At 37.6% G+C, this 26,626-nt stretch overlaps 1 protein-coding gene across 2 annotated transcripts in view; it reads right to left on the reverse strand.

Moving 5' to 3' along the window:
- Positions 1-560: 560 nt before the first annotated feature.
- Positions 561-26,626, reverse strand: part of GALC (galactosylceramidase) — a 43,859-nt gene continuing 17,793 nt past the window's right edge. Inside the window, exons 7-17 of one of the 2 annotated variants that reach the window (XM_052782923.1) lie at positions 24,626-24,756; positions 17,050-17,205; positions 14,843-14,967; positions 13,480-13,607; positions 12,921-13,010; positions 11,019-11,108; positions 10,526-10,670; positions 9,812-9,992; positions 6,906-7,069; positions 5,077-5,153; positions 561-3,350 (exon numbers count right to left, since the gene is read on the reverse strand). In XM_052782923.1, the coding sequence (XP_052638883.1) occupies positions 3,207-3,350; positions 5,077-5,153; positions 6,906-7,069; positions 9,812-9,992; positions 10,526-10,670; positions 11,019-11,108; positions 12,921-13,010; positions 13,480-13,607; positions 14,843-14,967; positions 17,050-17,205; positions 24,626-24,756 (1,431 nt within the window). In that variant the 3' untranslated portion in view covers positions 561-3,206. The remainder of the gene's footprint in view (positions 3,351-5,076; positions 5,154-6,905; positions 7,070-9,811; positions 9,993-10,525; positions 10,671-11,018; positions 11,109-12,920; positions 13,011-13,479; positions 13,608-14,842; positions 14,968-17,049; positions 17,206-24,625; positions 24,757-26,626) is intronic. The other variant, XM_052782924.1, reaches the window with a different exon arrangement.

Here is a 26,626-nt window from a genome sequence, read left to right on the forward strand (position 1 = left end):
GGGTAATTTGTATCTACTGGCATGATGGCCTGGAAAACATGACTAGCTCTGTGGAATTTCTCCCCTCCTTTTAAAGTTGAACCCTTAAGTTTGGGGGGGGGGGGGGGGGGGAAGCAACATGTTTGAAGCTAGATTCAAAAGGATATTCAAATTAAAGAAGCCTAATTTAAACTTTAAAAGTACATCTGTACAGCACTGTTTCCATACCTAGAAACAGACTTTCAGCTAAATCTCACAAGACCTTACTACTCAGCAGTTTTGCATGACTGGACCTCAAATACAATTTAATTCCCTTCAACTAAATGCAGGAAAAAACCCAGAAAGAAGCAAAATTTATATTGAGCGCTATAAAAACATTTTATTAACAGCACAAGTCCTAATGCATATGGCTTTTGAGATATTTGTTAATGAGGACTGTTTGGCTATTCAGAGTGTCAGAAAAACTCTTCCAACCCAATTAAGCTAATGCCAAGCATATTTATCAGGAATCACAATGGAAAAACTGTCAGCTTTCTTACTGGAGAAAACCAAGACGCATTTACAGAAGCATTCTGCACAAATAAAGGAGTTTTAAGTGTTTTATTTGTCTATTTGCAATGATTAGTATTTATAATCAACAACATAAATCCACCCCTCAGTGAAAGACCTGACAGCTTGTTATTGCCAAACATATTACAGCCTGCTGAAGGGTGAAGAATTACAGACATATAAAGATGAATAACATTATATCACCATTAAATCACTTACTCTGTTCATAACAGTTTAATCCTCTAACATTATAAATTAAGATTAGAAAAAAATCAGCACTTCCAGGGATAAAATACATTGTGTTAGTGCACAATATAACAGTACAGTTTATTCCACTATTGCATTAAAAGGTAAAAAAAGTGGACAGCTCCTTTGAAATAATTGCATCATTGCTGATCTCTCTCTTACACAAACACTGCTTGCAGCCACACAAGCTACCAGGAAGTCTCCAAGAAGTATCCTACTAGGAAAAACCATCACAGCTGAAATAAGTTGGGGTTTTTTTGAGAACTACTTCTCCTATACTCATATTATTTGAATATGAGGACCTAAAATTAGATTCCTTCATATCTGGAGTTACCAGTGACATCCCTTCTGAAATCAAGCAAGTAATGAACAGATTTGCACCTATACTTCAACCATCAAATGAAACTGAAGTGGAAAAATGGCTTTCATTTTTCACCCAGTTAAGTAAATAGTTACTTAATATTTGGAAGCCTTCTAAAAGAGTTTTAAAGTTTAGTGGTTTAGACCATTTTCAGGGTTACTAGCATGTATGAAACTTGCACGTATGAATGACTTATAACCAGTCAATAGCAGTATCAGTATAACAGCTAAAAGATAAAACTTATTAGAGATGGAGTTACTAATTAGAGTAACTTATTAGAGATAAAATTTTGAGAACTCTCTTCCAAAAGCTAATTTGGAAGATAACCTTTATAAAAATTTTCCAGTAATGATTTGTATTAGATTAACTCTGTATTAGATGACAACTTCGAAGACTAAACACTTACTAGAATCAGCCTTCAAAATAAAGTGGATCAGAATAATTATCTGTATAAATCAAAGCAGACTGCAAATCTGTTTCTCAAGATAAGATACTGCCTGCTATGGATAGCCTCATACAGCTATCAGTGCCCTATCAAGTGTGTGGAACTACTTGCTTGTCAATTAAATAGGATGTGAATGTGAAAAGTAGACAGACACAGGAGGCATGTTTCGTTATGGCAATAGATATCATCTTCATTCAAATTGACCAACAGCAAACAAGAAAAATTCAGAAGCCAACTGAATTTGGAATGTGTGTGATGAAAATCCTATTCAGTACCTCATTATATTCGCAGTGAATTTTTTTTTTTTGTAGCACAGTAACTTGGAAAAAAAACAATGAAGCAACAGCAAAACAGAATCCCTCCTTTCCCAAGGACCTGAAATTCCCTCTGAACTTTACTCCGTGATGCCTAGGAAAAGTTTAAAAACAGACACTATTGTGTCAATACCACTGCCTGGCACACTAAACAATTCTGTCTGTGTCCACCTGCTGTCACTTACCTTATGAACAGATTGCAAGCTCTTACAGGCAAAGGCTATTTTTTTATTTTCTTTTATACCAGGATGTGATAGTGTCCGCATCTCCTCTGTGCTACAGTAATATAATAAGCTAAATAACATTGTGATGCTTTAATTATTTTCTGCTCTAAGCTTTAGATCCATCAAAAGTGAGAGATGGTTGCCCAAGTTTCTAGGAACAAAAGGCCAGTTTTTCCACATGTGACCTGACATGAAAGTAAGCACTCTGCTTGGCAGCATCCATGATGCAAAGTTTTTATTCTTCACACACCATGAAAAAAAAAAAAAAACCCCAAACAAAAAACCACAAAACCAAACCCCAAAAAACCCACAAAGCTATCATTAACGAACTGCAAGTTACGGTATCTTTTCAACCATTTCAACCCTTTCATTGGAAAGAGGAGGTAGTTTAGAAGTAAGGCACATCCTGCACCGTCTGACCAGCCATAAGGCACATTTCCATTCCACTGAAAATATGATCTATTTTAAGACTGGCAATGAAAGTTGGAAGAAGTAATCAGGAAGAAGTAATCAAATGCACTTGGAGTACTGTAATGTCTAGCCTCAGATTGTAGCAGAAACACAGACAAAACACCTTTTTTTTTTTTACTATAGAAAAACTACGTACTTCATCCAGTGAAATTTGAGAATGACAGACCTACGAAAGTATGGGGCCACTGGCTCATAAGGCTTACTGGCATTTAATTCTTTCTTTCAGAATGAAAGGAATGGACACAATCATGTAAGTATTAAAAATGCAGCTTGAGATGCCTCTTCTGTTAACTTCTACAGTTATCTTGAAAGTGAGCTGGGAAGTTAAGATGTCGTTTTATTAAAAGAGTTTTAAATCCATGATTTGGTTTTCATCATTACCTTGAACTAAAATTTACCCCCAAAAATCAAAGGGCAAAAATCCCATCGCAACCAGGGGATAAAGTTACAGCCATATTGATACCTGCTCAAGTAAACCTTTAACAAATAATAAGGACAGAATTCAGATTCCTTGCCAACAGATCAGTCTCAGCATAGCATTAAGTTGTCCTCAAAGTTTGAACTGGCTCTTATTCAAAGTAATATGAGAACTGGGTTCTCCAAATGCAAAAGCCACCTCAGCTAGCTTCAATATGAAAGTTGTCAAACTGTGCAAACTCAAACGAGCGAGTTCCAATAGCAGCCCAGCCGTTAGTTAGTTTCGAAATGGTGACATTCTCCCAGAGTGGATAACCATTTAAGAGCCCTGAGGCAGAAGTGCCCTGTCAAAAAAAGGAAAAAAGTTAGCTTTGTATAATCCAGTGATTGTGTTGACACTGAGCCTACTCACATGGGCTAAGAGACAAGGCAGAAAGATGTCAAGTCAACTTTCAACTACATTTCACACATTTTCCATGCAGAGGTGCTTCTAAATGTTGCATAGAATCCTCCAGTGCCTATGAGCTCTGTGAAAAAGATCTAATGCCTTTACAGTGAATATACAAAAGGTTCATCTTCCCCTAACTCACAGCTTTGCAAACTCAGTGTAGAATCTGAAAGGTAAACGAGTTTTACTCTTTCACTTGTGTCAGGCTCCCTCAAACAGCCCCACTGTCTTAAGGGGATATGATACACCTGGCACTGATTCTGCAGAATTAAGCAAAAGTCAAAAGGAAAGACAAATGTATTTTAGTCATTAAGCTGAGGGGACAGCAGAACCTTCATGTATCATGTTGCCATTAAAATTAAAAACACTCTCAGGAAAAGTTACAATTTACTTTGCCACTGTTCCACTAAACAGCAGTTAGGAAAAAAGTACTTCAGTTTACCTGTATTTCTTAACCTGAAAGACAATTACAGACACAGGTAAAAGCAAAGAATGTCTTTCAAGGAGTCAGCGTGAGAATTCTTTAAAGAGGGCTCTGCACTTCTGTCACTACGTCAAAGGCATAGGTGGTACAAATCACTTCAACAGCACACATGGAAGTTTGTAGCATCATCATTTCAAAATTACCACCACTGCTTTGCGTTTTAAACGATTTATGTTCATCTTCAGCACCCCATTCTGGTTAGCAAATATCTTGGCCCATTTTACAGATGGCAATCACTGTCTTAAGTGTGCGTGTACAAAAGCCAAAATTAAACTACATCCATTCCAGTGAATGCCTCAGGTATGAGTGTCCCTTTCTCTCCCAATGTGAATGCACAAAAGACAAAAAAACCCTAATACTGACATTTTAGGATGAGGGAAAGACACAGTGCATAATTCTAAAAGAGAGTTTGCTTCAGTAGAAGATCTCCCCAGCTAGGATTCAAGCTTCCCCACATTTCACACCACGTTGCAGGCACAAAGGTTACATTAGGCAAAGGGATCAGGCATTCAGCAGAGGCACTTAAAGCCTTTTAGTTACTTGCACCAATGTCACACCCAGCTAAGTGCACAGGTATATTTAAAGTAGAGCTTGGGACTACTTTCATCACCAAGTGACTGTGGCCAAAAGGCGGGTGGGGGGGTGTGGACAGGCTTCTCATTAACTGTGGCCCATGTTTACATCAACACTATGCCCATGCTTTTTCAGTATAGGAAAGAAGAATGGCAGCTCATCTGAGTTCCCCAGTCCTAAACTAGCTCCACGTACAAGTCCTTAGCATGGAAAGCGAACTGGTGGGAGCCAGATTTGTAAAACAGGCTGGTTTAGTAGTTTACTGACAGTCTTCAGAACACAAAGTCAAGTCATGATCTTTTCATTAGATTAATCAAAAGATTTGCCTCTCTAGCCTGCCTGTCTCCATCTTTCAACTCATCTTTTCAGTTATTTTCTATACTCTCTCCAGTTTTCCAAGATCTCTTTAAAAATGCAGGCAGCAGAACTTGGTATGGTATTTTAATATTGGTTTAAAATAACAGAGATATTATTTGTGGTTTAGATAGGGCAAACTAATGCAAGTAGACAGTCAACAGCATAGCACAGTTTTGTCTAAACCGTTTAGGATTGCCAGTGTCCTTACCTGAATGTTGAGAGTAAGTGTGTGCCACGCGTTATCCCGGACACCAGACAGTCCTTTCATTAATATTTCTTCTCCGGCTGCAAAACGTGCTTAAGGTTAGCAAAGTGTTACTTCACCATTTTGCTGAGACTGATAAATACCAAGGCAGCAAAAGGAAAATAATACCTATTTTTCACAAGTGTTCAAGACTGACATCTTACCAATTTCAATTGCAGCATGGAAGGCTTAACAGGCAAACATAGACTCTACATTATCAATGCATTCTCCTGTTTTGCCAGGACTGTTTTTCCATTGAAATCTCCAATGCTCTTGGGAATTTGGCCTGAGATAAGGATTCCCTCTATTGACAATATGGGTTCATGAAGTTTGACAGTAGCTATTGCTCTGCTTGTTCTATAGATCTCCTTGTTTATGTATTGGAACTTCTTTAAATCAGAGGGTTTGAGTTGTAACATCATCATGTTGCTTAGTTCTAGTCAAAATTTAAGCTAAGCAAAAATTGGGTGTGAATGACACCTGGATGGAAGACCTGAAAAAAATTAAGTGCTACAAGTAGAATCTTCAATTATTCAGTAGACAGTTTTAGCTGCAAGTTAATTTAACACTCAGGCTCCCTTCTAGAAAAATATAAAGATCACTGAAAATAGCAGTACAGAAAAAAATTATCATATTGTGTAACAAGCATCTCAGTCTGAAATAATGAGGTGGTTAATCAAAATCCACTCATTTCATCTAGGAAAAATTATTTCTGACAGCTTGAGAAAATAATTGGGTAATGTTGTTATGTCTTATTAAAAATAAATACTGGAGTCAATCCTAAACAGGAGTATATTTTTACATACAGCTTAAACTTAAGTTGTTATGAAGTTAGACATTGCGAAGTTTCCCTAGGGAGCACAAGTATGTCAAGAGAAGGTGATGTAAAGCCTTCTTTATGCTACCTATCCATGGTAAAAAAGGAAAGAAAAAAAAAACAGAAAAAACAAACAAACAAACAAAACCCAACAAAATGAGGAGAAATGAGAAACTACAGCTACCAAATAGAAGACGAGACTATTTCTAAGGTCCAGTATAGTGTGAAACAGGTCATTATAGGCTATCTTCATATCAGATATACTGCAGATCTAGAAATTGCATTTGACTCAACAGAAACTATTGAAGATTTGAATTTATACTCATGAAGTGATAGGAAATGCATTTAAACAACAAAACTTGCCACTATTTCAAAGCAAATTAAAAAGAAATTTTAGCTATTGATGAAGTATTATGACATACACTCTTCCATGTGCCTGTCAAGTGCTCTGTAGATGAACACATATGAATGTCAGCATCACAAATAGAATATCCTCTCACTCCACTGACCTAGACTAACAGTAGAACGCTTAGTTTGTGGAAACAGTAGGCCATTCATCACCACTTAAGCCAGATGTAAGTACGTTGATTTGCACTGCTCTACAAGACAGGCCACTGCATTTCAAGCAGGATTTTCTTTTTAGGTGTAGTATAAGAATACAGATCAAACCTTTCTGTAATTAATGTTGTACCAGAGTATTTATGAAAAGCAAAATAATTTACATTTGCTAGTGTAAAGTAGGTTTTGTCAGCAGAAAAAAAAAAAAAATCCAGAAATCTGAGACCGAGAAGTGGACCAGCCAGTAGCCTTCAGATGCTCTCTTCACATACAAAATGTGGCAAGCATTAAAGGACAATGGGTTAAATTCATAGTGATGACAACTGAATTACAAAATCTGAATGTTAGTGATTTTTATCAAGACTATCAAAATTATATGTCAATATCTCAGCATCCACTTTAGCAAAAAGGTGCTTACCTAGATCACCAGTGACTCTGTAGGTGCCATCTGCAAAAACCCAGAAGAAAACTCCTTTGGTACGTCGAACATATATCCCACCATTGTCAACTCTTCCTGCAACAAACACGCCCCCATCACGTTGTTTTTCTATGTAGATGTCACAAGTGACTGTCATGTTTACCCTATAAGGGAAGTTGAGTGTTTTAACAAGCAAGGAATTGGGGTTTTTTGAGCAGACAGTAGGTAGAAGAGTATTCCCTATGTAGTACAACCACCTTTTTGAGGAAAGATTTAGCAATCCTAATTGTGATCTACAGGTGTGAGATGCACAGGACTTGTCTAGAGTGGTTGTTTCCCACCTGCGAGTCCATAGATTTTCTTACAAAGAGCAATTCTCAGAAACCACCAACAAAATGAAGTGTATTGTCAGCAACTTTCAATTAATTATTTAAAAAAACCCTAACAAAGAGAAGTTTTGCATCTCCACAGAAAAACTGTCAGATCTGTAAAATGAAAAGTTGCTTTTAGATAACTAAATCAAACCCAAGACTCAAGGCCATAGCACCACATCTGCTAAAATTTGATCTTCCTTTCTCTAGGATTTTAATACAGACCAAGTCTCAAGTAATGCAGACCTCTTGCTCAAAAGCCAAACCAAACATTTTTAAACAAAATGTTCAAATACGTTGAAATTATTTGATTTTCCTGAGGTAATACTTCAGCTCAACAGTAAAGCACCATGTTATACATATAATGACAGCTGTAAAGGAGAATAAAGCAAAGGAATACCAGAACAATCAAATGGCACCTAGAAAATTTACACAACTTCCCCCACCCCAAAGCTGCACTACAAGCCTCTTAACAATAAAAATTAAAAGCATTCCTTACCTCTATTAACTTACATTCAAATTAAAAATCTACATCCCATGTCTAAAAGGACTTGCAATATGGATACAGCTACAAGGTCACATATTTAGGAAGTTTCTAATTATCTATAATTATTTACAGAATGTGAAAAGACTCTCTATGACATCAGCTCAGCTGATAACTAAATCATAAAAAATATTTATTTTTGCAACTCTTCTCCCCACCTCCTACATAACAGTAAGAATGACCTGAGATTTCATTCTAATGTAATGCTATTAGAAGTATCAGATTCTTGGATACATATTCATTCCACAAACAAAAAATTCTTTCTTGCCACCCTACGTATTAAACAGACCCCCACATCTTGCTTAAGCCATTATAAAGAGATTGGAAGCAATGTAGAATGAGTTAAATAGTAATATTTTCAGGATACAGCTATGTTCAATAAAACCATCAGAGCGAAACACTAACAAATTCAGGAGTAGAAACAAAAAGCTTTCACAAGCACAAGATTAAAATCCAAACTAAAAACAACTAAACAATCCTGAAATGTAATCACAATAAATTGCCATCCATGACTGCAGTCAATTATCATTCCACAGAGAAATTCAGTGCAAGATTGGTTCAGTATTTCAATAGCATGCACTAATGATTGAAAACATATACATAGGACAAGATAAGCCTTAAACTGAGGATGAAGCAAACAAGTCAGAGGGCCTGAAATTGACGACTATCATTATGAAAAGTTACAGATCAGTAAAACTCGAATAATCAGCTGAATATTCAGGAAGCAAGCTTGGTTCTAAAAACAAGATGAAAATTCAGAAAGAAATGGTAGCAAAATGAAATAATAAGTTTTTAGGAATCTCAGTACAGTAATTTACAGTAGCTGTTTTAGGGACTACTGAATATGATCAGTAAATGCAGATGAATACTCAACAAGGGAAAGCTGATTATAGGGGGAATACAAGACTTTGCTTAACAGAAGGCTGCAGAAGAAAACATCAGGTAACTGAAGAACAGCCTCCAAGATGGTGGTATTCTTCCAGGCTTCAGAGCAAAGTGATTTAATCACTTATCCAGGCCAGAAATTAGAAGCATGAAACATGTTCTGAAAAAGCATTTGGGGGATCAATGATCCAATCAAAGCAAAAAAAAACCTGACAAAATGGCTGTTTTAAAGAACATATTAAATGAATTTAAGGTAGATTTCCAAATAGAAGAAAAAGTTTTAAGCATAAAATTTATTATTACTTACTATTACTAAACCAATTAGTTAACAGGCTCTTTTCCCAAATGCTTTTTAATTTTAAATAAACATTATGCTAAAATATGCCGCTTGATTCCAAATTACTTTCATTATAGCTCCTAGAAAGAATTGCAGTCATAACCATACTCTTATCAAATCAGTAAATCTCAGTTACGTTTACCCAGAAATAAAACTGTTTTAAGCAGTTGAATCAAATCCACACAATTCTAGGAACTGCTCAGAAGATGGCAGTCTGCAACAAATATAACTGAATTAACTCACACTATTTCATTGATATGAGATTGATCAAATTGCTAACAATCAAGCAAGACAACTCAAAACTAAGTAATTTAAACTAAATAATTTTTTTTGTCCCATTTAAAAACGTATTGAAACTCAGTGCACAGTTTGAATTAGGATTTTGACTTGGTCTTTCTGGTACGCTAACCCAGATCCATTATTCTGAAAAATCAGCTTGAACAAATATGCCCAGCAGGACATGAGAAAAAAAAAATTTCCAAGACAGTGCAGCAGTGGGCCAAGCTACCAAGAGATGTGGTGCCTTTCATGTTTTTAAGACTCATTCAGACAGAGACACAGATCTCTTAGAGTTGGCAACAGCCCTGAGCAGGGCTCAATGACTTTTGGAAGTCACTTTAAGTCATCATTTCTACATGTCTACAGAGAGTCTGAATGCAAAAGCCCTCTGTCCAAGAGAAATGAGGCTTGAGACAGATTAACTGATGATAACTCACACTGGAAAGGAGGACATTTCCCCAGGTGTCACAAGAAAATACTATTTACATACCACTGAAAATTTCCTATGACACTGATGGTCTGGTCTGCATCAGAAGCCCAAGTGATAGGTCGCTGAACCACCACCTGGCGGAGTGTGAACACATGATCTCCTGGGTCAGAAGCATTTATGAAGTATTCAAATACACCTGTCTGATCTGCGAAATTTGGGGCTTCACTGAAAGGTGGATTACCTGATCAGAAAACAAAATACATATCAACACCAAAACATTATTTTTCTTCTGTGTACTCTTGTTTTCAGAAATTTCCCCTGAAAATATTCTCCAGAATTTTGACTTACTCTACCAAAGCACACTCTCCAAAACTGAAGTTTTGGAAGTTGGAAGGTGATTTTAGTTTTGGTTTTGTTTTTAAGCAGATACCAGTTTTTGCAAACACATTAACAAATTCAGTTACCTTCTTCCCTATCTTCCTTCAAAAACTAGTTCACTATAGTTATGAGCTATATCATTTGCATCAAGAATTTTAAAACTGTTAGTGACCACCCAGTTAAGTCACAGAATTAAATACACTTCATTGCAAGTTAAGTATGCAGGTGTAAGTTGTTGGAGAAGCAGGTATAAATAAACAAAAATAAAACACACGTTCAGACTACTTCACGTCTCTTACATTAGAGGACTCAAAAAACATAATTGTTACTGCCTTTCTACATCACGACTATTGCTGTGTGTGAATTAAGTTTTTGGATAAGAGAATTCTGACTTACGAATATTGAAATCATCTTTGTAATTTGAAGGAAAGGGCTGAGGTGGTGGAGGCTCTGGGCAACCACATTTCTGCCCTGTCTTGAGTGTAGTTAAAGTGTAGACTTCATCCACGTTCAGATCTAAAGAAAAACTTCCCTTCCACACCTGGAATTAAAGAAAGCTCAAGCTGCAAAAATCAAACAACTAAATAACAAAATACCCAAGCTCCTGAATTAAAGGAGATCCTCTGAAGTCTTGATTCAAGGCAAAAATCCTATATTCTATATATCTATATCATTTAATATATCCAAGCTACTTTGAAAACCCCTTTTCCCTAAACTCTTTATTACCTCCAGGTAAGCTTGTATATAAGCTAGTAAAATTGTAGTCAAACAGAGCTAATAAAACATGCCCTAATTATGCAGTTTAGGCATGAAAGCCCAGGAGTTTCAGCAAAGGGGGAAGAAACACCTGAAATTGTAGAGAGACTGTAATTAACACTGATCGACTTACCTTTACAGGATGGAGTTGCTGGAAAAGACTAGAGTTTCCAGATTCAAAACCAAGTCTAGAATGCCACACTTCAAGGGTTTCCACCATATACTACAATGAAACACAATATAAAAGTAGAAAAAAAAAAAAAAAAACAAAAACAACCCCCCCCCCCAAACTCTTGAGTATTCACCTTGAGAAATATCAGTCCTCTAAGGGTGTCCAATTTTTATTTTAGAGCTGTTGATCACATTAGAGGCCACCACTCTATTCAGCTAGCCATTACATATGGCTTACCATTTTATAGATTATACATCAATAAGCCATTGTCTTAACATGCAGTAATGTTGCTTATACAGACAGAAAGCCTTGCCATCACACATGCAATCTTTAGCTTCTCTATTACCAGCAACAGTATCCCTTTGATACAAGCTCTGCATAGGAGCAACCAGGCTGAAATAATATCCTGCTTTCATGATACCTTTAGTTTAGTTGCTGGTTCTTTGATATTAATTTTTGAGCAACGTACTTCACTTAGAGATCTCCAAAATTCTGCAACACTGTGGCATATCAACTACATTAGTTACAGATTTTAATTATATCCAACCGCTACAATTTTTTTTAGTTACCCAAAGCAAGCAACCTAGAGTTTGATTTGGATAAGCTGTCTGATACTTCTCCCAAAGGGAGCTGTATATCAGAAATAATGCTCAACTACTTTTCCTAAGCAAACCATTTTATTGCCAAAAGTATTGTCCAAACTATCTCCTCCTAAACAAAAGGCAACTAATGCCACCAAAAATCAAATTCCAAGTAAGTAAACACTTTCAGCTTCTGACAAGCAATCATCCAAATCAACTAACACAGATTCACTCCAGTTTACACTGTGAAAGTATTGTTCACATTTCAGAGGGAAATTCAGTTTAGCAATATTAAAAAAAAAAAACAAAACAAACAACTGGGACATTCTCAGAATATCTCTTCACAGGATGGAACAACATAACCTACAGTATACAATCAACTGCAGTAACTCCCCTGGAAAGGAGCTGATAACAACTAGAAAGGTCATGGCCATGCTGGCTGTTCAAACTATGTCAGAATGTCAGAGCACCCATCCTTGGAATAAATCCTAAAGAAAAAAAATCTAATTGCATTTCTGTTCTGGGGAATTTCTTCTTCAATATACAGATGATTAGACTGGGAGGTGGTAATTCTACAAATTCAGTTATGACATTATATCTCATGATAAAAGCATAACTAGAATGCTTAAAACTTTGCCAGGTGTGTAACAGCCTCTAGTACTGGAAGTAAAGAACTCCAATTTCTTGATAACCTGTGATATTGTCTCGCACGCACCTCGAGTACTGTGTTCAGTTTTGGGCCCCTCACTACAGTAAAGACATTGAGCTGCTTGAGTGTGTCCAGAGAAGGGCAACCAAGTTGGTGAGGGGCCTTGAGCACAAGTCTTATGAGGAGCGGCTGAGGGATCTGGGGTTGTTCAGTCTAGAAAAGAGGAGGCTGAGGGGAGACCTTATCGCTCTCTACAACTACCTGAAAGGGGGCTGTAGTGAGGTGGGTGTTGGTCTCTTCTGTCAGGTGTCTGGAGATAGGACAAGAGGAAATGGCCTCAAGTTGAGGCAAGGGAGATTTAGGTTAGATATTAGGAAAAATTTTTTTACTGAGAGGGTTGTCAAACATTGGAATGGGCTGCCCAGGGAAGTGGTTGATTCACCATCCCTGGAGGTATTCAAAAAGCGAGTGGACAGGGTACTCCAGGGCATGGTTTAGGAGGCATGGTTAATGGTTGGACTTGATGATCTTGACGGTCTTTTCCAACCGAAATGATTCTATGATTCTATGTATTTGATTATGGCTAGCAATTCATTTTACAAGACTGATCAAATGTATTCAGGATCTACTTACAAATGACCCTTTGAGGTAGAAAGTTGCTCTCTGAGGTGTCACACTGAAATGAGGCAGTGGAGGCCTGATACATTGAGAGTGATTATGAGTCTGAAGGAAAAAATAAATGTAACAGAAGGAACATAAATTACTGGAATGCATCACATAGCAATGTTCATGAAAAACATACACCATAAATTGAAATTTAAAAAGCAACATCAGGTCAATTTGCAACTATTTATTTCACTGTTATCTTAATGATAACTGCAATTACACTAGCTTAATAATTTCATTTTGAATACTGCTTAAAATAAGCATGATTTAATTTCCTCCCAGAATGTGTCATCAAATTAAAGCTAATTTGTGATATAAAGTTGACATATACATTGGTCTCCAGGATGATTCAACTAGCTATTCAAAGTTTAGATAGAAAAAAGGACCTCTAGTGGTCTCACTAACAAAGCTACAAGCATCAAAGAACATATTCACAAATATTGAACTACATAAATCAAAACAGGTTCCTCATAACAAAATATTTCCTTTATCTTTTTTAGTTCACTGGAATTGCTGATGCACATACCATAGTTTCAATGATGATGGTAAGGTTTCCCAGGCCATCTGTGAGAGCTACAAAGCTGCCACCTCCTTCTAAGTGTCCATCCACTTGCAAGTATGACCAGCCTGGCTGAGTAAATTGTGTTGTGTGTGCTGAGACAAAAGAGAACAAAAATCAGAAGAAATAAAGTCTTAATGAAAAAATAATACCATTTGTAGTCTGAATTAAATTTCTCTCTCATACATGCTAACACAACAAAACTTTATTTGGGGAAGAAAGTAATGGAACTTCCAAAACAAATTCTACCTATACAAGAAGAAAGATTAAAGAATTATACTAAGGCACAATTAAAAACATCAGCTCTGTGGCAGACAAAACAGTTAAAATTATAGCAATCATTTAGACAGGAAGAAAAAACTATTACACCACTATGTAAGTCAATCACATACATGCAATATTAATATTCATCACAGCTTAGATTTTCCCAAATATCTCCTTTTTTTTTTTCTTTTTTTTTTTTTTTAAAGTAAACACTTGAGCCAGAGAAAGCATAGATGGACATCTCCATGAGGAATAACTAAATAAGTAAGGTTTTCAGCATATAATAGAGAGTACCAAAGAAGAATGTGACCTAGATAATGAAAATCCTGAGCAACATGGAAAGAGGAAAAACTGCTCAGTTGTTCTGAACTGCTCATATGACAGTATGGCTATTTTTTTTTTTTAATGCTTTTACATATACAGGTAACTAGAAGAAGAATAAAAATGAAGGCATTTGCCTTGTTCCTCCTTTATGGCATTGCATGTGCTATTTGCTCTACTGAACTGTGGCAAAGACAGCAAAATATTACAGGACTATAGAGTAGCCAGTGAATCCATGTGTCCATAGACACTACGTGAACATACTGCCCTTTCCCCAGGCACAAGGAAATGCTGACTTACACAAGCCAAGAATCTCAACCAGTACAAGAATACAGAGGTTCTTTGTTCCATTTTCTCAAATTGAGATGTATCAAATGTCTACTTAAGGATTACAAAAAAGAAGAGGGAAAGGAACTAGGAAAGCACACTAACCTTTATGGGCACTTCAGATCAAAATATTTTAATAGTAACAGCTATACAATGCAGCAGTTTATTAATTTCTGCTGTATGTAACAGTCAAGTATTAAGATTTCTCTTGCTATTAGATCTTTCTGCTTTCTATTAAAAGAAGCTTTTTTCTTCTTCTTCTTCTTCTTTTTTAAAGCATTCACAAAACCTTTCACAAATCTACTTTAATTTGGTACAAAAAATAATACACATAAAAAACACTAAATAAATAAAGGTCTCAGAAAATACAGTTATGCTCTGTGTCAGATCACCAAACTTTTAACTGCAAACTTTTTACCTGTAATCCAGATAGGAGCTTCTACTTTGTAGTGGCCACTCCATGGCTCTTGCGCTGTCATTAATCCACATCGACCAAAGGGCAACTCTTCATAATAACTAGCCACCAAGTTCCATGCAATGGTTCTGGAAGAAAAACAGGTTTGTTTGCTCCATTCATATGGATAGTACTAGATGAATTTAGTACAAGAATTTATTCCTCTTTTGTCTGGCATACAATAAAAAGAAGTTTAAGGAAAAAAAAAAATCCTTCTAGCTAAAGAAATAAAAAAACACAGGAGAGGAAAATAAAACAAATCAACTTCCAAGTGTTGAGAACTTCTTACAAAACGGATACATTCTCTGGCTATATCACCACAAAAAGTTGCACAATAAAGGAAACATACTGAGTGTTAAAGACTCCATTTGTATTTTTTTTTCCTGTTTTGAAGGGGAAAAAATTAAGTTTTCAAGGTTTACAGCTTTTTGTTAGGGTGTTTTGTTTTTTTTCCTTGGTTGGTTGTTGCTGGTGGTGGTTGTAGGTCTTTTTGTGGGGAGGGGCTTGGGGCCATGGATAAATACCACTAAAAAAAAAAATCCTTCCTTTATCCATATAAATAACAAAGAGAAAACAACTCTAACTAGCCATTTTCCAGGAGCTGTTGCTATTTCAAGAAGTTGTCAGGATACTGACAAGGTTAATTACTTCAGGTCTTTTGATTTGGTCTTCGCTGAAAATCTTTTGCTAGGACTTTAAACTTAAGATCTGTGTGCCATAAATATGGAAATATAGCTTAATAAAGCAGTTATGTAGAAAACAAATGCTGGCATGCTGTTCTGATATTGTTTATAGATGAGTGCAAAGGCCTCATTCTAAAGTCATTGCCATAGATTTATCACACTACACATGCATTTCAGAAGAGATCCTGAAATCCTACAAAAAGGTGCTCTTAAAATAAAAAACTCTTGAGTTGTAAACCCAACTTTCTCACATAAAACTTGTTCTGCAGAGTTTCAAACTTAGAAAAGAAATGTAGGGAACTCAAGTTCAAAAGAAATGAGCTTAGCAGAAAGATAAGCTGCCTTTCATCAGGAAGACTCTGTTTTCAATATAAAAGCCCAGGTAACTTCAATATTGGATAGATGGACATGGAACTATTCTACAATAATTTCTAAATACAATACATAGGTCTGAGCTGTCAGGTTGCCAAACAAATGGGGCATATATATAATTACAAAGGTCTTGTAAAAAAGAAAAACAATGGGAAAAGAAAAGCCCCAAAGCAAGATATTAAAGCCTATGAGAGTCAAGATGCAACCAGAATGGTCAGGAATTCATGTAGGAAATACTCATCTGTTAAAAAGTTTCAGCTTGCAGAGAAGGAGACAGAAGATTCATAGAAACCAGGTGACTCAAGCAACCTCCCTTTACAAGTATCTAAGTGCTTTGTGCTGTGCTCTGTTTCAAGCATTTCAGACAAAAAGATTTCTCTTTATTGTTCAAAAATGAAGTTAGATAAAAACTAAAAGCTTTGAACAATTTTGCTTACATCTTGATGCCTATATTTTCTTTAATCAGACTTTTTTTTTTTTTCCTCTTTCAGATTAGTAGTTGTTGCACTGGAAACATCGAAGCATGTTTTCTATTCTCTTCTAAAACTGTGAGTTATGTAATTTCCCAGTAAATAGAACAGCTTTCTTCCAGATTTCAGTTGGGAAAGAAAATGTGCAGGAAACAGAAACATATCAAAAGACTACAGCATGTTTTAGGATGGACTCCAAGAAAGAAGTTGTATGGAAAAAAATAGATAATTGCATCCATACCTCCTACTTTTAACTGAAGACAACCAACCTGATAAAGGCCTTAAGAAAAATACAGATAAATTAGTTTTATTGTTATTTTCCTCCCATGTTTTTCATGTTGTTAGTTCTTCTTAAGAACATTCTCTTTTTAACAAATATCATTAGAGTCTCAAAGGCATCTGAAGTCAGCTGCATAAGCCATTGGATACTGTGGAACAGTAACTCAAGAAAACATTAGAACATGTGGGACTTCTACCCCAGAAAAAGGTAAGGACAGTAGACTTCATACTTTGCTATTCAGACTGACAGTGGAGAGAGTTTCAGTTTACCTACTATCTTACCATAGCAGATGGATGTGCTATGTAGTACTTTAAACAATTCTTATGTATGAAGTTGTGAAAGTGAGCAACAGTGCACAACACTTACGAGGTCATGTTTCCATTCACGTAGTTTTGGTTCAGGATCCGAGCCCAGCAGCCTGCACCTACTTCATCATTGAAAGTACTGTAATCTTCCGAAGACCACAGTTTCTTCTTAGTTAATAAGGCGTTTGGCACTGTTTTTGTTCCAGGATAGTGAGCCCTACACAATATTTTAAAAAGAAAGAGCACTTAACACAAAAAGAAAAATCAAAGCCTGAAAGTACATACACCAGCAACGATTCACCTCCTCCAAACTGAAAATTAAAAACAAACTTTCTTTGGAATAATACTAATGGAATAGAACAAAATGGAATGAGAGCAAGCTGTAATATTCCATAGCTTATTGTATTTGCATCAGCAGAAGATTATTTCTTCTGATACTGGACAAACTCAAACGCAAAAAGAAAGCCTACAGAGGGTGGAAGGAAGGACAGGCAGCCTGGGAGGAATACAGAGAAACTGTCTGAGCAGCCAGGGATCAAGTTAGGAATGACAAAACCCTGACAGAATTAAATCTGGCCACAGACGTCAAGGGCAACAAGAAAAGGTTCTATAGGTACGTCACTGATAAAAGGAAGACTAGGGAAAATGCAGGCCCTCTCCAGAAGGAAACGAGAGACCTGGTTACCCAGGACATGGAGAAGGCTGAGGTACTCAATGACTTTTTTGCCTCAGTCTTCACGGGCAAGTGCTCCAGCCACACTGCCCAAGTCACAGAAGGCAAAGGCAGGAACTGGGAGAATGAATAACCCCCCCACGGTAGGAGAAGATCAGGTTCGAGACCATCTAAGGAACCTGAAGGTGCACAAGTTCATGGGACCTGATGAGATGCATCTGAGAGTCCTGAGGGAACTGGCAGATGAAGTGGCTAAGCCACTATCCATCATATTTGAGAAGTCATGGCAGTCCAGGGAAGTTCCCACTGACTGGAAAAGGGGAAACATAACCCCCAACTTTATAAAGAGGAAAAAAGGAAGACCCAGGGAACTACAGGCCAGTCAGTCTCACCTCTGTGCCTGGCAAGATCATGGAGCAGATCCTCCCGGAAACTTTGCTAAAGCACATGGAAAAGAAGAAAGTGATTGGTGACAGCCAACATGGCTTCACTAAGGGCAAATCATGCCTGACAAATTTGGTGGCCTTCTACGACACGGTTACAGCGTTGGTGGATAAAGGAAGAGCGACTGACATCATCTGACTGGACTTGTGCAAAGCATTTGATACTGTCCCACACAACATCCTTGTCTCTATAAATTGGAGACATGGATTTGACAGATGGACCACTCAGTGGATAAGGAATTGGCTGGGTGGTCGCACTCAAAGAGCTGTGGTCAACGGCTCAGTGTCCAAGTGGAGACCAGTGACGAGTAGCATTCCTTGGGGGTTGGTATTGGGACTGGCGCTGTTTATCATCTTTGTCAGCCACATGGACAGTGGGATTGAGTGCACCCTCAGCAAGTTTGCCAATGACACCAAGCTGTGTGGTGCAGTCAATGCACTGGAGGAAAGGGATGCCATCCAGAGGGACCTTGACAGACTTGAGAGGTGAGCCCGTGCAAACCTCATGAAGTTCAACAGGGCCAAATGCAAGGTCCTGCACATGGGTTGGGGCAATCCCAAGCACAAATACAGGCTGGGCGATGAGTGGCTTGAGAGCAGCCCTGAGGAGAAGGACTTGGGGGTAGTGGCTGACAAGAAGCTAAACATGACCCAGCAACGTGTGCTTGCAGCCCAGAAAGCCAATTGCATTCTGGGCTGCATCAAATGAAGTATGACCAGCAGGTCAAGGGAGGTGATTCTCCCCCTCTACTCCACTCTGGAGAGACTCCACCTGGAGTACTGTGTCCAGCTCTAGGGACCCAAACGTAAGACGGACATGGACCTGTTGCAGCAGGTCCAGAGGAGGGCCACAAAGATGATGAGGGGGCCGGAGCATAGGCTGAGAGTGCTGAGGTTTTTCAGCCTGGAGAAGAGAAGGGTCCAGGGAGACCTTATAGCAGCCTTCCAGTACCTAAAGGGGCCTACAAGAAAGCCAGAGAGGGACTTTTTACAAGGGCATGTAGAGATAGGACGAGGGGTAATGGCTTTAAATTGAAAGAGGGTAGATTTAGATTAGATGTAAGGAAGAAGTTCTCTACCGTGAGGGTAGTGAGACACTGGCACAGGTTGCCCAGAGAAGCTGTGGATGCCCCATCCCTGGAAGTGTTCAAGGCCAGGTTGGATGGAGTTTTGAGCAACCTGGTCTAGTGGAAGGTGTCCCTGCCCATGGCAGGGGGGGTTGAAACTAGGTAATCTTCAAGGTCCCTTCCAGCCCAAACCATTCTATGATGCTATGATACATGCCAGCATATAAGTAAACCTTGCTTTAAATATATAATGCAATTTCTGAAGCTTGCTAAAGCAAAGCTTTATCCTGAAATTGAGCTTCAAGATTTTCATAACCATAATATGCTAAATAGAGAAAATACATGCTACCTTGTACCATCTTAAACAGAACCATAAATAATTATAAAATCAACAGTAAGATACAGTACTAGGCATTATTCTAAGAACTTAACTGCATGAATGTCTTAGCACCTAAACATGAACTTGGCTAGTTTTGCACACTTTCTTAATAAACTCAGGTTTCAAAAAGGCATGCCAGTTGGACTAGAAAAGTTACGGAGCTGTAAAGTGAAAATAGTTGAAAAATATAATGAAAGCTAATTTTCTTTCCAAGATCTTCCTTAGTATGAGGAGAGATGCTTTCTCCCAAATGAAGACTACTGATTATACTTACTCACAACATTGATTCACTGTGCCAAATTAGCCTGACTGAAATAAAACCTTTCAAATCACTTGCAGAAAACAGGGTCATGATTTTCCCCTCACTTAGCACACTCAGTGAACACACTAAATACATACACTAAAATGAAGCTATCAGCACTGGGAAGGCAGGCATAAATATTTCCTTTACTACTAGCCTGAAACTTGACAAATTGATAAATTTGTGACAGGGACACAAGAAATACCAGTTTTTCTAGGCTGACTTGGTGGGGTTTTTTTCCATTATTTCCCCCCTACTGGACAAGCAACCATCTCCTAGTGTTGTAGTCCTTCATACATAGCTTCACTAATGATAACGTAACAGATAGTAGAAATTTTAGCTACAACCCTCTCTGCTGTACAGATTACTGTGTGTTTCCCCTTTGGCTTGGAAACACAAGTATTACCTTAATACCAAGAAAAGGTTTTTGTAACGACATAAAGTATGTAGCTTGCAAAGACAAGGCAAAGAAGGAATAATTTGTATTTCTACATTCCATATCCTGAAGAGCTGTTTCTTAAATATTAAGAGTCAACATCCTTGCTGAATACAAGCTGTACTTTACAAAAAGAAAAAAAAAAGGGGGGTGGGGATGAGGGTGTGTTATAGAGAGCCTTATATAAGATTACACAGAACAAGATCTATAGAGCTCTGATTTCCTGCACTAAAACAAAGGGTCACCTTTATTTGCATAAGAAGGAAGAAAAATAATTCTATGTAGAGACACTAAAGCCTTTGAAATAAATTGGAAAAAATAGGGATGATAAACAGGATTAAAGTTACAGGGAGAACAAGCAGGTTCTAGATGCAGACTCCTTCAGTGTATCTTTATTGGTAGCTTTGCTCCACTTAAAGCCCACACACTTAAAATATTCTCATTTTGACCCATTGATATGCAATCAGATAAAACAGCTTCACCACCAGTTGAGAAATCAATCATTTTTCTCTGCTCTTAGATGCAATTTCTATTACTGTTAATGAACACAATTTACATTGTATTTGCTTTTCACTTACATGGCTGTTAACCAAGGAGTTTTGTTTTACTTTCATTAATATCAAAATTAGTCCTTAAAAAGTAGAACATGACTAAGGAGTGTGTAACTCCTATTCCATATGATAACTAACTTATTTTTTTAAAAAGTACACCAATCCTTTTTTTTTTTTTTAAGCTTTTAATAGCACTGTAGAATGTATACTTTAAGACCCACCCAAATGCACAAAATAAACATTTGCTATCAGATTACAGTGAAGGCTTTCACAGCCACTGTGTGCTGGATTTGTTGAACTCTATGTGATTTATATTTAAAGAAAACACTAGATCATGCTACAGCCCTCTTTTAGACATCCTGTGCCACTCTACAGCCTCAACAACTAACACAAGGTGTGCAGCAAAGGACAGGAGATTAGCTGTGTCCGGAACAGCGTGCTCTGCTCCTTCAGTAGTGAAAACAATCTTTTTACTGCACTGGAAATGAAAACTCCTACAAAGGAGTGACTACACTCCAATCACTCTCAGGAAATAATTGGTCCACTCAAGGACCACTACCATTTGGAAAGACTTGAGTATCCTGATTAATGTTTCAGGAAAAACCACAGACTCCTAAACACCTACCTTTCTCACTGCCTGAAATGAACTGGAGCAGAGTTTATGCATCATTCTTATAGATGTGATGCTTCAGGAGAAGCAGTGGGATTTTGGATTCTCTGCTCAAAAGAGCAGAGTCAGTAACACTGTAACAGAAGACCATTGCAAAGAGAGAGGAAAAAGTGATATATATCATGAAAGGGGGAAAAAGAATGGATCTTGGCAGAGAAAAGGTAATGAAAGGAATAGTAGGAACAAAATTATAACAAAAGTGACACAGGTTTAAACCTCTTATTACTGAGAAGAGTTTACCAACAGCTATTACTATCAGTGTCTGCATTTCTTCAAACCACTGTCATTTACTAAAAAAGTATTGTCATTGTTCCCTCCTTCTTTCAATCTCACTGGAACCAGCACATGGTTGGTTCATCATCAGGGCCTCTAGCTGTTAGAGTGGTAACAAAGTATTTTTAAAATATTAACTACTATGAGATTAAGTGTGTTTTATACAGCAGATGATGAAGCAGTAACTTCAATGGGAAAAATAATCCACAGTTGCCTGTGTAGGGCAGCTAAACTAAATCAGATATATTAAGAAAGTAACATTAATTAAGAAAAGCTCTGCTACTTATGGATTGTAAATACTGCTTTGCACAACTTCCCACAGTGACTTCATTTGGATAACTTAGTTAAAAAAAAACAAAGAAGTTTGTGTTATTTTTTGTTTTGCATATAGCAATGGCCCAAAGGGGAGGAAAGGGAAAATCAGGATAGAAATAGCAGGGTTTTCCACCATTTTTCTCTCATGCATCAGTATAAGGCTGTAGAAATTAAATAAATCTTTAAAAAGATCAGCCTATATAATACCATCACTACAATGAATGAAGCTTTGCAGAAAACCACTACCTATGAAAAGCTCAAAATCTAGTTCTCAAAAACATCTCTAGAAAACAGAAATCGTCAGCTAACAACACTGTCTTTCCTATTTCTCATTCTGTATCTGCACACAAGCCTGAAAGGGACTTGGGGCAGTTTGAATTCCCACTCCTACAGGCACCACATCATGATTCCATTATGCAGTAATGTCACAACATCATCTTGTTTTTCTTAGGTTGTTAACTTGGGTGTAATTAGGTCTAAAAAATTTCTTTAAAAGGCTTGGTTTTCAGTGACACATTCAGCCAAATGTGTGTTTTGAACAGATCTGGTTAAGAACACTGATGCTTCTAACCAGAAAGACTGAATTGTCACCTAATGGCATACTAAATTTATATTAGGTGAAAGTGAAAGCTGTTACTCCTAAACTCACTGACACTTTCTAAACACTTCCTATTTTCTTTCAATTAACAGTGGTGGCAGGGGTGGGGTTTCAATAGGTAGAGTCAGAATAGCTTGGTCTCTAACTGTATAGCATGCAAAAATCTAACTGGTTTAACTGTGTTACAAACAAGTAGCACATCTAAAGTACTCCTGAGTAGCCCTGGAATTTGCAAGCCCATCCTTGAAAAATATTGTTTTCAAGAGCTACAGTGTAATTTAAATGTGTTCAAAGTAGGAGTAATACTTGTTTATAATTCATTATATTTCATTTCACTGGTAAAATTGATGCAACCATAATAGCTCTGAAAAGCTGTTTGGAAATATCACATTATAAAGAGCTTTGGTGACCTGGGTCATTCCTGTGGGGGTGAACATCTATTCAATAGTTTTACAGTGTGTCTTCAGGGCTCCCTCTAATTTCTAGCCATTACATCATCTTGCAGATGAAGCCTAGATGCAAATAGTGCAAAATGAAACAAAGCAGCAGCTTTAACTAGCCTCCCATCCAGCTTGCCTGATGAGACACCTCACAGATCACAAATTATGTTACCAAGTCCAAAATTGATTTTATGTACATCCATGTAAAATCCTGGCTATCTGAAATACTTTTAATAGTTTCAAATAAAAAAGAAAGCCAACAATTTTTTTAAAAGCTACATGATGAGATGTGCACTACTAAATGTCCAGCAGCCAACTGATCATCCATTACACAAGAGAGTATTTCATCTCCCTGTTAATATTGAATCAGAGTAGGGACATAAAACTTACACTTGAAAAGAGTTAAGCAACTACAGCTTACTGAGATAGTGTAAAAACAGTTGAGCTTCAGGAACTGACTCTGGGTGCATACTTGTAGCTGCCAAAAACCAGAAAGAAAGCATGCTCACTACATTGGGATCATGGTAATTACAATGGATTTTCATCTGGTCAGAGTAAGTTCACAATTGCTTTCACTTGTTGATCAGCACAAGATCCAAGACTCCACTTGCAAACAACTGTCAGGGTACTTTTTGTTGTTCAGAATGGGGGGAGGGATTGACTGGGGGAAGGGGGGGGCACTGACTGCCTGTTGCATTTGGAGGGAAAGCCTTCATTTCTACACCTCCTATGGGTCAGATATATAAAGATGAATGAAAAACAGTCAAGTTGAAGCAAGGAACAGCCACATTTGAAGCATGTGATTGGGTCAGGCAAGTTTATGGAACCTAATAATTAAAATTTAGAGCTACTGTAAAAAGAAAAGTTAATGAGCAAGTCTTGCACACGTATCCATTCAGCAGACAAGTCAGTAACCAATCTCAGATTTAGTCTACTACTTTTGCAAAATATTAGCATCATATGATGAAACCCAGAACTAGAAAAACAAGTCAGCTGGTTGCATGCTTTCCAAACACAACCTTCCCATCAAAACAAAATGGGAACTAAGAATCAAGACATTATTGTAACTAAAATTCATTTCTGGATCACACCCATTTCTGTAACAGACCAGTGGAAGTCAGTAATACAAGGCTGTATACAAAGCTGTAAAGATAAAGCACTTTTTGCATACCAAATACAGGAACCAAAACAACCCTCAGAATAAACAGGGCTGTCCAAAAAAACTCCAATTCATCAAAAGTGCAACAACAGCCCATAGGAATCTTCCACATGATAGGAGATTCATGATTCAATTAAAGGGTTGAGGCTGTCACTAGGACAACAGCCCATGTGATTTGATGTGGGTTCATAGGAAAGATTATAGTATCAATCCTTTCATTGCAGGTAAGAGTATAGAGAGGTAAAGCTTTGGCTGTGCTAGTTACAAATAAGCAAGATGAAGACAAACTATGAACAAACCACCAAGAAAGAAAAACAGAGAGAACCCCCTACCCAATCACATCGACCACTCCGTGGAGCTCAGAGTCAAGCAGCAAGACAAAGGAAATGGGCTCCCACAGTCTATCGCTGGCTATGATCCTCACCTGCTGCAGACCGTGCTTATCCAACGTGTATCTCAACAGCTTTGGAAAAAAAAAAAAAAAAGGAGAGCAAAGAACAGAGAGAAGGAACAAATAAAAAAAATGTTTTTCAAATTGCCAAAAAATTATATTGGGAAAGGAAGCACCTTCTTCAGCACTATTTGAATTTATTCCAAAACCGAATCATGTTCCAGTTCTTGTTTTTACAACTTGGACAACAACTGTTACACCAAACAAAATGTAATAGATTGTCAAGCACAAAGTGCCTTCAAAGAAGGACACCTTCTTTCTCTACCATGCCAAACCCCAAAGTACATGACAAAAGGAAAAATTAAAAACATTTGGTTCTTATTTTCTTACACACACAAAACTGCAAATAAAGTTAAAGACAAAGCATATCATATTTCGTGCAAGATACTCTATTCGCAAGCCAGCCACTTAGATGTTGCAATGTTGAGGGTTAGGCCACAATGACGACACACAGGGCAAGGACAACTGAATTATAACTTACAAACCTTGTGAAAGCACAGTAAACATTTAATTAAGAAAAAGAGGTGATTCCCCCTATTCTCCCTGCTAATCAACTATTTCAGTTTAACAGAGAAGCAACACGAATGAGATCAGCTCTTCCTAAACACAACCAACGCAAGAAACAAGAGAAACCCCAGACACATACACACCTTATTACTCAACTGCGTAGTAGTCCCTAGAGACATTTTAAGGCCTTCAAAGTCAATGAAACAAACCTAAAATGTCACGTAAGACCGAGTCTAACAATGTAGTTTCTTGAAGTCCAGAGGTCCCCTAAAGAGCATTTGCTGTACTTGTAATTCAAATAACATCAAATGCCTACCTACCTTCAAATCACTCTGTATATTTCTACCATATATAATCTTCTCTAGCAGAACACTATCTGCAGCAAACAGTGCTGCAAGACTTTTTTTTTTTCCACCGATCAGAATCTGAACTAGCTTATGTGCAGTCTGACAGTAGCCTGAAACCTCAAGATTTCCTGCCCCAAAGTCTTAAGAACTTTGCCTGAAGACAATGTAGCAATCTGCATCGTATTTTCCCATTACATCTTGCATTAGAATAAGGCAGTATTTGGTTTGCAGACTTAACATACACACAAAAGCTAAAGTATTTAGTGATTAGGAGAGGTCCCTGATGACTAGAGAAAAACAGTTTTAATGCCTGTCTTCAAGAAGGAGGATCTGAGAAACTACAGGCCCATCAATCTAGCCTCAGTCCCCAGGAAGGTTACAGAGCAAGTCTTCCTGGAAGCCATTTCCAAGCACAAGAAGGATAGGAGGATGACTGGAATGGCAGCATGGATTTACTAAGGGCAAATCATGCCTGATAAACATGGTTGCTTTCTACAACAAGATGACTACCTGTGTGGGCAAGGTGAAATCAGTGGATATCATATACCTTGACTTTAGCAAAGTCTCCCACCAAGGTGGATAGAAAAGTCCGACCAGGGTGCAGTTGGCTAGCCATGTCCCCATATGCTGATATTAGGGCCAATACTGTTTGATGTCTTCAATAAAACTCGGGAGGTTCACATTTTGCTTTGCTTGCACACACAGCTTTTGCTTTCCCTATTAAGCTATCTTTATCTCAACCCACACTTCTTCCTCACTTTCACCCTTCTGATTCTCCCCTCCCATCCCATTGACAGGGAGCGAATGAATGGCTGTGTGGGGCTGAGCTGCCTACCAGGGTTAATTAACAACAACAGTTATATGTTGAAAAGGAGGGCTGTTATTTAGAAGGAACTAACAGACTGGAAAAAACAGGCTGACAGCAACCTCGTCAAGTTCAACAGATGCAAACACAAAGTCCTATACCTGGGACAGAATAACCCTTTGCAACAGTACAGGCTGTGGACTGATGAAAAATTCAGTTAGGT

This window comes from Harpia harpyja, chromosome 3 (assembly GCF_026419915.1).
Source record: "Harpia harpyja isolate bHarHar1 chromosome 3, bHarHar1 primary haplotype, whole genome shotgun sequence".
Classification (NCBI taxonomy): domain Eukaryota; kingdom Metazoa; phylum Chordata; class Aves; order Accipitriformes; family Accipitridae; genus Harpia; species Harpia harpyja.